We start from the raw sequence: 14,956 nt of genomic DNA, 5'->3' as shown, positions 1-14,956 counted from the left end.
GAGCCTGAGTCCTGTCCCAGAATTACAGGAAAGGCACATTTCAGTTTTTTTGCTAAATGTTTGTTGGGGAAATGTTGAACATAACGAAATATGGATGAGCGAGAAAATGGCTAGGTAAGAGACAAGTCTTGGGCACTCGTGAAAGACTTGATTTGTGTTTAAAATAGACACTGAAATATCCTTCTTTGTGTGAAATGATTTATCTCCCTTCTAAGATACATATCCTTGATTGAAATGCCTTTACAATAAGTGTTAGGGACTCCTCTCCTGTGAAGTATTAAGTGCAGTGGTCACTTGAATCCGGATTTGTATTTTAGTTTTTCCATTTTGGAAAAATATTCACTGCACAGCTCAGGGTCTGCCCTGGAATGTAACTGGCTTTGGACAGACATGCCAACCAGACAAGAACTGGGCATTTCTGGCTGGTAATGAAAAGACTTCAGGCTTGAGCAACTAAGAGAGATGCTAGCCTGTTACAGACACCTTAGGAGGTGTGACGGGTGAGTTTATGCCACTAAAACCAAGCTGTACTCGACTGAAGAGGCCCAAATAGAAAAAAAACCGGTTTTGAAATGCTTCTTTTCCAGCACAGACAGGATGTGGACTGTTCCTATTGGAGAAGGACCCAGGCTGATTTGCATATGTCTCGCAATGATCTGCGGTGTGATAGTTGGCAAAAAAAAACTATGTACTGGGATGCAGCCCCAAGTAATTACCTGTGGCTGAGATGAATTCAATCACCCCATCCTTCAATTTTCTTGTATTCTTTAGTGGAAGGTGATGGGCCATTGGTCTCTGCTGGACAACTCCTTTGCAATGGCCTGTGAAAGGTAGCTTGATCAATCAATCAATCAATCAATCAATCAATCGTTGACCTCTGGGTTGCTGCTTGTGAATACCTACATGTGCCCAGCACTTTATCATCTAGGGTGTCAGGGTCATTCATTTTTTGCTTTAAAAAACAAAGTCCTGCTTCAGGAGTTTGTTTTTGAAAAACAAAAATGTTTGCTGACTGGATGCATGAAACATGGTGGCTGCTCAGCAAACTTTCAGAGCCTTCTGAGGAGCTGCTGCTCCTCTGTCTCCACCAGGCCAGCGGGGAACTCTAGATATGATGGGTGGTAGTTCACTAGGGCAGCAGATGTTATTACCTCCACACCCCCAGGTAGACAGCAGACTACGTGCCAAAGCTTAAATGAGAGCAAAAGTGTTTTCACACCTGGAAAGATGGCTGCCTCAGGTTGTTCACACCATCAAGAAGCACTATATTACAAACACCTTAGTTTACTCACTAATTGACTGTCTGTACTCACCTAGGACAAGTGTCGGCCAGCTGGAAATGCGCGCTTTCAGACCCTGATAGAAGATCTGGTGCAGGAACATGATGGTCTCACTGAAAAACAGAGAACAGCCTGTGTTATGCCCGCTACACTGGGAGAAGAAGTGTGAAGGAGTCGGCCAGGTGACTTCGCAGCGGCCCTCCCCACTACTCACATGCCATGCACCAAAAGTAAAACCCTTGTGACGACACAAACCATCAACCCAGCCAAGGAATGGGACACCCAACTCAGTAAGTTCCATGCTGCCTCTTCCATACCTCTATAATTTCCACCTACCCATAATTTCTAGCTTCAAATCTTCATCCTGTTTGAAATTCAGGATTTGCAAACTATTTACCACCCTTCCAATTTTCCTCCTACCATCCATGACCAGAATGTTTCTCTGACTTTGCCTTTGCAAATGTAGCCATCTGCAAAATATTTGACCTGAAAGAACTCACAAAGGTATATATCAAAGCCCTGCTCCGATGCTTTCTAATGGACCTTTCCATTACGTCAGAAAGCTGGCTGAAGTAACACAGTTGCTGTGAATTACAAGATAAAGATTGCTCTGAGCTGGAGAATGACTATGAATAGAGGAAGAGAGATGGAAGTAGCAGAATCATGGGCAGATTTGTAGACAATACAATAGGAGCTTGCACAGTAATGCACGAAATGGTAAATATAGACATGAAAGTCAAGTGCAGAAAAAATGGCCCCAGTTTGCAGAGCCATAGTAGGATGGACCCCAGAATGCAGCTGTAGAATGTACAGAACAGTTTTATCAATGAGTAGGGGGTTGAAAGCACACCATCCACCCATCCACTAAAAGCGTTTATCACTAAATTGTTGACATTCTGTAAAAGCTGTAATGCTTTTCTCTCATTTCTGTTCAAAACATTACACACCACCTGCTCTTTTTGTTTCCGTTCCAAAACCCTTAGCTTCTACTGAACATGTTGTTCAAATGCTTCCCTGGCAGAGGCTTTTGTGAATGCGCGAGACTGACATTCAGGCCAATAAAGGGAAAGTGAAACAATACTTTACAAATCATCTCTTTCTGTTAGCAATCATGAAGCCCCAGTTTCTGAATTTAAACACAAGATTATTGTATGTGAGTGCGCAGAGTTTGCTGGTTTTCCATATGTTGGTATGTACGTTGAGGTACATCTGTATGGCATCGTTGGCCACTATTTCTGCAGTGACGCTAATTGAGTGACATAATCCGGATCCTGTGTTTTATCCTTATACCAAAAGGTTCTTTTGAGTGACACCTCAAAACCACCTGTCCCTCGCCGACCTTTCTTCCATCGTGACCTCATGACAAAGGGGACGTTTCACAAACGCTTTTATGATTACAGGAAGTAATATTACAGGAGTATTCTTTTACATACTCCTACATGCCTTTGTGATTCGTCCTCAAAAAGTCCAACTTCTCACTAGTAAAAACGCGAAAAGGGCACAATAATTTCTATTTGTACTAATTTTATATGAAGGTGCGCTTCAAACTACATACCTCAGGGTGTTGAGGGCCAGCAGTAAAAAGCTTGTCAGAGAAGAGGGGGAAAGAGCTCAGAGATCAACCCTCAACCACCCGACCCAAGAATGCAATGTCCAGCCCAATGCTTGCTTTTTTATTCACACAGCATTACTTGATACCACACAGCAAATATAGGGAAAGCAGACACAAGGTTGTAATCTTGTTTGCGATCTTTCATGAGGTGCCATGCCCTTTGGTACCCTCCCCCACTAATGGTGTTTTCCAATGTCCACAATCCCTAGAGAAAAAACACAGGATAAAGCACGGATTAGGTAGAGGTGCAGTTCACTTGAAAACCTCACAAGGCATAAATGCGCCCAACAGTTGAGTTTGCTTTCTCGTCTTTAAGTGTACCTCAGGGGCAGCTCCTCCACTAGGGCGGAGGAGCATCGCCCCACTGCTTTCTCGCAGTGCGAGAAGCAGAAACATGAAATGGTAAAACTACTACTTTATTTTACTGCTTCTTGCGCTGCGAGAAAGCAGAAGGGTTTGGTTGGGGGCAGGCGGGTGGGCAGGGCTGCTCTAGGGCAGGGAAGGAATGGCTTGCCCACTGCTGAGGGCGCTGACTGCTTGGCCGACCAAACCAGTCATGCGCACTCTGCCGTTTCTCCATGTCGGCTGCCTGCAGCCGACATGGAGAAAATGTCCTCCCCATAGGCGCCTGGCTGGTCAGCATCCTGACCAATCACAACGCTGCCATTGCAGTGTTGTGATTGGCTTAGGGGAGTGGAGGGAGGTTGCCTGCTTTGTGTGAAGCAGAGACGATGCGGGAGCAGGCCGGCGAAGGTGAGTTAACTTTTTTCCAACCTTTTTTTTGTGTAACCCAGTCCCCGCGTGACCCGTGCACCCCTGCCGCGCCTGATGGATGTATGACGTTACAATGCATGCTTTTACCATGCATGCTTTTACAACGCGGTTTTTACAACGCATACCATTACAACGCATTGCGCTTTGGGGTGCTGGATAGTGAATAGTTTAATTTACTATTCCAACTCCAGTCCCCGTGGACACTAGGGAAGGTGCTGGATAGTAAATTAAATCTATTCCCTATCCTAGAGCGCCCCCCAGCGCAATGCGTTGTAATGGTTTGCGCTGTAATGGTTGCATCGTAATGGTAGTGCGTTGTAAAAGTTTCGTTGTAAAGGCTGTTCACCGCACCTGATGTACCTCTCAAAAGTCTCAAGTTTGTGTCGCAAACTTTGCTCTGCTTCCTCAATCTCTCATTTTACTGGCAGATTTAGGAACAGTAGTTGCCTTCATTCTGGTTGTTTCAGTGCAGGTTGTGCGGTACAGATGCTCGCAGCAGTCCTGCTCCTGTAAAGCGACAGCTCCTGAACTGTAAGGGCTGCATCCTTCGCCACACTTGGAAATTTACAGCTATGTGATGTCAGCATGGCAGCTCACAAAGCGGCACTCCTCTTCAGCAGATGGGGTGATGGGATGGTTGATGTGGCCTCCACGCTTATTGTCAAAACATGGATATGTTCAGCAGTTGCAGTCTCCGGCCTGACCAGGGATCCTAACTTGACGGTGATGACGTAATGCAACTCTGACCTCAGCAGTGGCAGCATCAGTCTTTCAGTTCCATGGCAGACTTCAATCATGCTTACACTTCAGGAGTCTTGGTGCAGTGCTCAACAAGAAATACTCAGGAAAACTGGAGGATCCCTCTCCAACAATTGTTCCCCATTCTGGGAACGCAGTAGGCTTCTTTTCCTGGACTGTCCCTCCTACGACAGGGCCAGATACACTCCTTTCCTTTCTTAGCAGACAAACTAGCTTCTAGGCTCTATGCAACCCTTCAGGTCATGCAGCAGGAAGTGCAAGCTTCAGGTGATGTCACCCCACTTGTTATAGACTGACTGTCAGGCAGACACCAGTCATGGCCATGGAGCCGACCTACTATTCTGCAGAGCACTTCCTTCCTTTGTCAGAATAACATGGAACTGAAACAAAGTGGTGTGGTTTGGATCTCACTGTCAGATGCCTTTTCCAGAAATGGGATGTGTGTCCACTGTATATTGTTTCAGAATCAGTTTTGGTTGGTTTTCTTTCAAATGTGATTTTCTGGCTCTGTTCCTGGTTGTCATCAGTCTTTCTGAAGCAGTAATCAGAGGCAGACACAAGGGAATGCCTACCTCAAAACATTCTCCGCTGGAACAATAAAAACTACAGTTCAACTTCCTACTCCTACCACCTATGAAATAGCAGCGCTCAAGAACTAATCAGCAACCCTTTGCTAACAAGGCCCTCTTTAAATTTCTGCGGGGAGCCCTGCCTCCATCCTCCTTCACGTCAGTATCTGGGTCTCCACCCTCCCGAAATCCAATCAATACACTTCCATTGCCTGGAAAATCTGTATCCACCCTCAATCTAAAGCCATGCTAAACCAAGGACCACCCGAAATGGACCCATTTCTCCAAGTACTCAGCCTCTCATTACAAATAGCACTAAACTCACATACATACATGTGCCACATGCTCACTGAACATACAGGCATTTGACATGCACACAGAGTGTCAGCACAAGGATCACATGACAGCGAAACCTAAATAGTGAGGGTTCAGTAGATCACCCTCTCCTGACACAGAGAAAAAACACCTGGCAACACAGTTGATTAATAAAAACTGTACCCTGTCACCGCCGCTTTATGTGACTCACTCAGGACATAGATCGTACGTAGTCCTATACCTGAGATTAGGGCACGCTTGGCATATCACTCGCATTACCATCGACAGCCCTAAGCCTCTGTGCACACACTACATTAGCATGACACTAGGACCAACATTAGGGTGAGGATACTAGTTTCAGAGTCATTCAGGCACTCAGGGCAGGGCTACACATGCATTGGCTATCCAGGAGACATTTCCATGCCAATACCATGGGAAACAAAAGTTCAGAAAATAAAGAAAATGAAGCAGAGACGTTATATACTATGAAAAGTATGAAAGCAACAACATAAAATAATGTCTGTATAATGTAACGCATAACAGTGGCTCCATTCCTTCAGAAAATAGATTAAACATATTTAATCCTTGCGCAGAAAATGGAACTGACAGAAATCTTCCCCCCTCAACCCTCGGCATCAGAACAGAACCACCAAACCTCTCCGAAAACCGGTCAACAATAAATCATCAACAACGACAGAATAAAAAATGTGTGTAGATTTTGATGCACACATGTCTATATTGACACAAAACAATGTAACAGTAATGGTTAAGACCTTGTTTGTTTGTAAATGCCTACGTTCAGTTTATTCCTCTTGTTCAAGAAATGTCATTTTACTAAATTTATAGCCAATGCACAACTGCCTATTCAAATCAGAAGAAATCTTCACTGTTTCTCTACAAACCACCGTTATATGTCAAAATGTCATTGTCAGAAATATTGTCCTAAATATCATTTACAAAATATATTCACATTGGATGTACATAATTCTATGGTTAACTTCAGGGGTTGCTCCTCTATAGGGGCACCAGGGTACAGACCCCCAGCCGCGCTCTGCAGCTGATTTCTTGAGATGTTACAGCTTTTACATGAAAACGAATGATTTCACAGACTCTTTTCTTGTAAAAGTTGTAATATTGCCTTAGCAGCATAAGAGGGCCCCATTGGCTGTATAGCTCATGTGTCTGGAGGTGGGTGTTACAGCCCAGCCTCAAGTAGCCCCAATACATATCTGACATGCTGCACTAGCTTCAGGCAGCGGAGCATGTCACTTATTGGAGCTTCAGGGCTTGTCAATCATGCGTCCCTATGCTCTGTGGGAAACGGCCTCTACAACGAAGGCGTTTCCACGAAATCCTTTACCACGCATGCTTTACAACGCATACGTGGTTACAACGAGAGGCTTTACCACGCATACCTTTACTACAAAATACGTAGTAAAGGCATGTGTGGTAAATGAAAAGAAAAAAAAAGGGGGGGTTTGGGGGGTCTCCCCCATTAAAAAAAAAAAGTGTTGGGATAAAAAGGGGGGCTGGGGGGGATCTCCCCCCCAAAAAAACTAAACTAACCTGAAGAGCCGAAGCTGAAGACGAAGCTGAAGCAATCAACGTCGTTAGAGAGGAAACGGAAAGTAACTTCCGCTTCCTCTCAACGACGTACGACCGACGTAACCAAAGAAGGAGAGAAGGCGAGTTAAAAGGTAAGGGGCATTTTAGTAAAATAAATATATATATATTAAGGGTTAAGGGCAGGGGTAAATATAAGGAGTGGAGGCAGGGGTCATTTATGGGGAAAGTTATAACCTTTATCAAGAGTATGCCCTCACCATGCATACATTTACAACGAAAAACGTTGTAAATGTATGCGTGGTAAAGGAATATTCGAGGTAAAGGTTATGCGTGGAAAACGAATTCCGTTGTAACGCATGCGTGGTAAAGGCATGCGTTGCAACGGAATTCGTTGTAACGTCATACATTCATGCTCTGTCAGATGTAGGAATAGGGAAATTATCCTGGCTTCTGATTGGCCAGATGCTTGTGTGTGGACCTGGCTCTGTTCTGCTGCTTGCCGGAGCTACGGGAGTCTGGAATCGTGTGCTCTGCATAAGAGCATGCTAGCTCATTGAAGAGGAGGGACCCAGGTAACTTTTCTTTTTAGCAGTCTTACTTTGTGTGAATCGTGTGTGTTTGGCTGTGTTCCAGGGACTGCAAGTGAATGCCTGTGTGGCTGTCTCTGTATGCATGCCTGGAACTGTGTGTGTATATATGTTTGTATGCGTGCGCATGTGCAATTTGAAGGCCAATGAAGTGGGAGGTTTTGGGCCCGAGGGTTGGCAAGGACAGAAGTGTCAAGGACATAACAGGCTTGGTGCACTCCTGCACTTGTCTGGTACCAAGCGATGATGGGCGAGGTGCAAATATAGTGCTGGAGAGCGGGTTGGGTGACAGGAGGGAGCGAACAGGTATGTTAACTGTGAGTACCTGGCCTCAACACTTTTCTAAGAGTGCAATGTTCTGTATGCACCATTGTGAGTAATTAGTTTTTTGTTTAAGGGGCAGAGAACCCTCCTCAAGCAACAGCCACAATCCTTGTCAGGGTGATCCAGAAACAGCCACAAACTTAACCTGTGCTTTTCTGTCTGGTAGCTTGGCACAAAAGCAGTCGGGCTTACTTAGAGGCAATATGTAAAGTATTTATGCGGTACACAAACATCAATAAATTGAACACACAACACAAGAAAAATCCCAAACCAATTTAGAAAAATTGAATAAAATGTAATAAATTAGTTGACGCCAAGACAACAAAAATCCAGTCAGTGGAACCGGAGATATGGATATCTGGTTGCACCGGAATGGGACAAACTCAGAAGTTCAGGCTAAACGCGATGGAGTGTGGGCAGAATACAGGGACCAGGTTAGTCTCACTGAGAATTGTACTTTATGTCTTTGATGCAAAGCGTTGCGTCGTTTCTGATGAGTAACTGCGAGAGCTGCGATATGAGATCCTGTATTGAACTGTCTCCATGGCATTGGCTCTGATGAAGCCACCAATTAGGGGCTGCAAACTGCTATAATGCAAGGACCTGCATTGTGCTGCGCCGAGTTCCGTTGCACTGCCTTGGTCCTGAAGAAACCCACAGTTGAACCAGGAAAAGTAACTCTGATCCCAGCAAAGGATTTAGGACTGGGCAGCACCTCTTTGGGATCAGGACTCAGTACAATAGAGGCCAGCAGCAGAGCACAGGCAGGTCCAGTTGAGTCTGGACAGATGCAGGGGAGGTCTCTGGAGATTGTAATGTCCCTGTACCTCAAAACAGGAGGCCAGTAAGCCAGCCATTAGAGTCAATCTGGTGGTTCTGGGTTTAGAGAGCAGGTCCAGTCTTCCTTGCTCAGGCAGCAGGGCAGTCCTTGCAGCAGGGCTGAAGGGCAGCAGGGCAGTCCTGCTTCTAAGTCTTTGTCAGGCCCAGCGTTGTTTTGAGTGTCCAATATTTATACATGGTGCTAACTTTGATGGGGGGAAACTTCCAGACTTCCCCCCACATTTGGTTCTGGAATGGAATTATTTAATGCTTTTCTGCCCTGGTTCCACTAGGGTCAGAAAAGGTTAGTATGAAGCAGATGCAGTGTCTTTCATTTGAAAGGATGACAGGTGACAGTTCTGCCCTTACCTTCAAGCCAGGATATCTCATCCTGCCAACACCCAGTCCCTCTATTGTGTGGCTGTTGAGGCAGAATACACAAAGGCCAACTGCCAACTACACCTAGTCATGTGACCCAAGAACAGCCAGAAGGCACAAAAAGGTAGGACAAGAAAATACAGACTTTCTAAAAGTGGTCTTCTCAGAATTGTGACTTAAAATCGGACTTTATGATTAAAGAGGGCTTTCAATTACATTTCATTTAAGGGTAAACATGACATTTCTACTTGTTCCAAATCAAAAGTTTCACTTATTAAATGTATTATGGAAGAGGTAGGCCTCATAGCATTAAAACATGAATTTGTGTGCTTTTCACTAGCAGGAGATGTAAAGCGTAAAAGTACACGTCCAATATTTTAAATGTAATGCACCCTGTGCTTTGAGCTGCTTAGAGTCTACCTCAGGGGTGACGTAGCAAGAGATGTATTTTGCCTGATTGAATTAGCAGTTTAAGACTGCACACAGGCTGCAGTGGCAGACCTGTGACAATTTTAAAGGGGCTCCTTAAGTGTGTGGCACAATAAGTGCTGCAGGCTCACTAGTAGCATTTAATTCACAGGTCCTGGTACATGTAGTACCACTTTACTAGAGACTTATAAGTAAATTAAATGTGCCAATTGGGTTAAAGCCAATTGGGTTAAAGCCAGGCTTAGGGGAGAGAGCACAGGCACTTTAGCACTACTTAGCAGTGATAACGTGCACAGAGTTCTAAAGCCAACAAAAACGAATTCAGCAAAACAGGAAGGGTAAAGAGTATGGGCCAGATGTAGGTAAATATATTTTACCGACTCATAAATACCGAATTTTACCGATTCGGTATTTATGAATCGGTAAAATATAAGGAGGGAGATGTAGGTAAATCCAGATGTGGATTTACCGAATCGGTAAAAGTCGGTATTTACCGATTCGGTAAATACCGAATTTCACAAGGGTGCAGGGGGTGTCACTTTGACACCCTCTATCACCCCCAAAACAGGTTCGGGTGCCATGTGGCAGGCATACCTGCCCTAAGGGCAGGTCTGCCTGTCATATGGCACAGGTGTGCATGCACACATGTGCATGCACACTGGAATCGGTATTTTACCATCAAATTGAATTTGATGGTAAAATACCGATTCGGTAAGGCTTGTGGGACTCAGAAGAGTCCCACCTACATATCAAATTTACCGAATCGGTAAAAATACCGATTTTGTATTTTACAGAATCGGTAAATTTACCGATCGGTAAAATTACCGATTCTGTAAAAATATGCCCCCTACATCTCAAATTCCATTTACCGGTCGGTAACGGCCGAATTCGGCCGTTACCGACCGGTAAATGCCTACCTACATCTGGCCCTAAATGTTTGGCGACGACCCTGCAGAGAGTGCCAGGTCCAACATGACCCCTTCGAGCCTAAAGCCAGGGTAGGCTACTCAATACCTTGATGGGCTTTCCTGCTCAGGCGATAGAAAGTAGACAATGGCACTCTACTGCAGAGGTACTTGTCAGTTCTTTGCCTTTTTGAACCCTGTTTGAACCCTCTGTCAACACTCTCTTCAGCCACTAGACCAAACCCTGGGGAATCATCCTCCTCATCTGTGGACCCCATCTGTGAGACATTCATTTTCTCACAAATACATGCCAGTAGGAAGACAGTACCACCAGGGCTAAAAAATGACAAGGCCAGTCCTGCCTCTTGGATCAAACTTCTGTTCTCAACCCAAGGACAATTCTGCTCATAAGGACAACAACCAGCAGGGGCCACTGACAGCTGTCATTGTCAAGAGCAAGGCCCTGGACCATCCAGGGTTCTCTGACCTCTCAGGTTTCTCATAGTGGGGAGCAACAGTCCGAATGTTAGACACCCTATTTCTACTCCCCCTCCCACCAGTCCAAGGGTGGTAGACTGGAATGGCCACTCAGCGCATGGTTTGTACCCTGAGGCTGAACAGTTCCCTGGCAAGCCAGGACTTCAAGGGGGGAACCACCACCCCCATCAAGGGTAACACAATATGTCGGTGTCAGGCAGGGGCCTGTCTGGTGCAGGTTTCCAACCCTCTGACTCTGTGACAGCAGAGGGAGCACATCCAGGTGAAAAGTGACCTCATCAGGATCAGTCTTGGGGTGTTCTGTTTTCAGAGCTGTCAACTCCAATCCGCTGGCCTTCCCATTGTGGACTGTCTCCATCTCCTGCACCCCCAAATATCTAAGCTTTCCCTCCAGGTCTTCTGATACTGGGTGGAATTCAATTTCCCAATATGCGGTCAATAAGTTTCTGTGGACCAACTGTGACCCTCCTCTGGGCCACTTCCACACCCCATTCTAGAGACACCAGAGCCATAGGGTCCAAGAAGTCCTTCACATGGGCCTGAATTACCCCACACACCTGTCAAGTGTACTGCTCTGGAGTAACCAGTCTTCCTACCACCATTATCAGACTGGCAGGAGTATCCCTTAAGGGCAGTGAAATGTATCCCATTAACTGGTACCTGATGAAAGTGATGGCTGCTATCCGCAGGGATCACCGGTTTACCCCTGTAATCAACCTCCCAGCTAAGGAAGACAAGCTCATGCTTTACCCCCTGCTCCACAGAACTAGTGTGATAGGTGACAGCTCCGCCCCTCCCAACAAGCCAGGTTGGCCCATCCTGCCAACACCCAGTGTAACAAAATGGTTAGGACAAGCAAATGCCAACTTTCTAAAAGTGGCCTTTTCAGAAATGTGACTTAAAATCCAACTTTGCTAGTGAGTATCAAAGGCCCCCTGAATTCTAAGTCAAGAAATTCCTAGGACAGGGAAAACAATAATGTGAAGATATATTTCGTAGGCAAATATTGGATCATAGTAACAGTACTCCATGGAGTACTGTTACTATGATCCAATAATTGCCTAGGAAATATATCTTCACTTTTTTAAAATCACACTTTACCATTAAAGAGAGTTTTAAATTGTAATTTATTTGAAGGTAAACATGACATTTATACCTGTTCCCAAACACTCACTTTTTAAATATAATAAGGTAACCCAATGCAATTCTATTGGTAAGGTAGGCCTCACAGTAGGGAAAATGAATGTGTGAGCTTTTCAGTATCAGGACATGTAAAGCTTAAAATTACATGTCCAATTTTTTAAATACAGCCTGTTCTGTGTGCTGTTTAGGGCCTACCCTAGGTGTGATATATTTGTAATTAAAAGGGAGTTTTAGGTCTGGCAAGGAGTTTATTTTGACAGGGTGAAATGGCAGGTTAAGACTGCACATAGGCTGCTAGGGCCTACCGTAGATATGTTTGAAGGGGCTACTTTAGTGGGTGGCACAATAAGTGCGACAGGTCCAGTAGTAATATTACCACTTTACTAGGGACTTATACGTAAATTAAATGTGTCAACTGTGTGTCAGCCAATTTTACTCAGTTTAGCACTTGTAAGCAGCGGTAAAGAGCAGAGTCCTAAAGTCAACAAAAATGAATTCGGCAAAAGAGGAGGGGTTAAGGCAAAATGTTTGAGGTGACCCTGTAGAAAAGGCCAGGTCCAACAACCATTTTAGCTTTTCTTCAGTTCTTTGTAATTTACTTTGGAGGAATGCTATATTTTTGGTTCTAAAATCTCAATGTGCCCCAGACCAAAACCACATACCCACTACATGTTTTCTTTTTGTTTTAATTGCTGTTTTCATGGCCTAATTATAGAAGGGGACTTTATGGGCACCACAGCATGCTAGAAAGCATGATAAGGCGAGCTAATTTCCCTTGCCATGGAACAGCCATAGTTTTCTACAAAATGTGTTAGAATAAATCGCCCCAAATGGTGCATGCTCTAGGGGTCCCACATTTTTGGCAGTGCACTTCCTCGATTTTTTGTTGGTTTAATTTTAAACACACTAATTGTTGCCCCGTCTATACACAGACCTGGTCCCATTCTCTCACTGCTGTCTGAAGTGTCTAAGGGTAGGGGCCTCTTCAGTTATCCAGTCTTATTATAATATGCGACCGGCAAGCACTGTTTCCTTAACAAGCAGTTGCCTTCCTTGTGCGGATAAAGTGACTCCTGGTATGGAGCCTTTGCCCACAGGTGTGACCAGGTACTCCTGGATGGCATATTCTATTGCCTAAATGTATTTAATTCTTGGGGTGTTAGCTAATTTATCATTAAATGCTGCTACAAATACACTTTTGGTATCGATTGTTTTTCTGGGAGAGCCCCCAAACTGACCTCAGAGACTTTGCAGGAATTTATCTGCCACCAGTCAAAACTGGTTAACCCCAGTGGGACAATATGCTTCTTAACAATATTTAGAACACAATATTTCTGTCAGATACTATTCTAACAACAATATTGCGGTAATACATCATACCACTTGAGCAACACTGCTCCTGTCAAACACTGTTTCTGGAAAGAGAAACTTGGAGGGTCACTTGAATCCAGACCGGCCATCTGTTAGACGTCTGAGAAGTAGAGGCCCTGCCTCTGCCGGCCAAGACATGGATGGTCCACTATATATAGATGCAGCCACACAACCTGCTTACTGTGCCACGGAAGCAGCTTCTTCTTACTTGGTGGCTGCCACTTTGGTCGAAATAAACAGTGATTTATTCTTTTTTTATTATTATAAAGAGATTTGTAAAGCACAAAAGCGTCCCGGTACTAGACTAGCAGAGCCTGATCCAAAAATAACAGGCACTAGAAGGCAGAACCGAAGATCCAGTTCTTAAGAAGTCTCTTAAAGGTCTGAAATTCCCTAGTGGCAAGGAACTGAACTGGGAGGGCATTCCACTCCCTAGCGGCCAGACAGGAGAAGGATCTACCGCCCCAATTTTTTCTCCTGAATTGAGGAATTACTACCGTCAAGAAGTCAGATGACCGGTGAGACGAAGCTTGTTGGTATTGGGTGAATCTGTTTGACAAATACTGAGGACCTTTGTGGCAAAAAGCTCTGTATATCAGAACCAGACCTTTTATGCTCACACATTCTTTTATGGGCAACCAGCGCAGTTTTTATAGTCCTAGTTGGATGTCGGCTCTCATAGGGCGGCGTAGCAGAAGTCTGGCAGCAGCATTCTCCGCCTGCTGTAATCTCATCAGGAGGTAGGCAGGTAGACCCGAGTACAGAGAATTGGCATATTCCAGTCTTGAAGTGATCAGGGCCTATATCACTGTTTTTTGCTGCAGAAGGGGGAAGAGATAAAGAAACTTTAAAAACGTTTTTAGCAGGCTAAAGCAAGTGCCTACTACCCCTGCGCCTAGGGGGTGAAAGATAGCAGTGATATCGAACTTTACAACAAGATGGTGCTCTACCGTGGAAGGGGGCAGTGGCAGGGAAACATGTCCCAGTTGGGTGGGGGGACCCCAAAGAACAAAATGTTTGTCTTGCTATTGTTGCATTGGAGGCCGCTATAGTGATTCTAATGAAAGACAGTTGTCAAGCAAGTCTAGAAGTTACTCAGTGCATTGGGTGTGTTTCTGTCGAGTGTATGGAGTAGTTGCATATCATCTGCATAAGATACTGTCTGTACTCCAAAAGATTCGATTAGGGGCACCAAAGAGGTCATATACAGATTGAACAACGTGGGGCTTAGTGTGGCCCCTAAGGGACCCCATAACCCAATGGTTCAGAATCAGAGGCAAATGGATCCATCCAGACTGACCGGGACCTATCTGTCAGAAAGGAACGGAGCCATGCTGCGGCTGAACCACAGACACCTATGGCTTTGAGGTACTGCAGTTGTGTCGAATGCGAGACAATATCAAAAGACGCGGATAGATAAAGGAATATCAGTGCCACCTGCTTCCCCTGATCCACAGTTAGCCTGATTGAGTCTGACACCTCTAGCATTACAGTCTCAGTGCTAAAACCAGGCAGAAAGCCCGACTGGGTAGGGGGAAGTAGCATGTTCTGCTCTAAAGAGGTAGGGAGCTGCTTATTTATGAGCTTCTCCAAAATCTTGGCGAAGGACGGCAGTAGAGAAATAGGA

General features: G+C 44.9%; 1 protein-coding gene across 2 annotated transcripts in view; it reads right to left on the bottom strand.

Moving 5' to 3' along the window:
• The window catches only part of RASGRF1 (Ras protein specific guanine nucleotide releasing factor 1), a 686,570-nt gene that overhangs the window by 347,969 nt on the left and 323,645 nt on the right, over positions 1–14,956 (bottom strand). For both annotated transcript variants that reach the window (XM_078682942.1, XM_078682943.1), the window contains one exon: positions 1,314–1,393. In XM_078682942.1, coding sequence (XP_078539068.1) covers positions 1,314–1,393 — 80 coding nt within the window. The remainder of the gene's footprint in view (positions 1–1,313; positions 1,394–14,956) is intronic.

The sequence above is a fragment of the Lissotriton helveticus genome, chromosome 3_1, assembly GCF_964261635.1.
Source record: "Lissotriton helveticus chromosome 3_1, aLisHel1.1, whole genome shotgun sequence".
NCBI lineage: Eukaryota > Metazoa > Chordata > Amphibia > Caudata > Salamandridae > Lissotriton > Lissotriton helveticus.
This window is presented reverse-complemented; position numbering and strand designations above follow the sequence as displayed.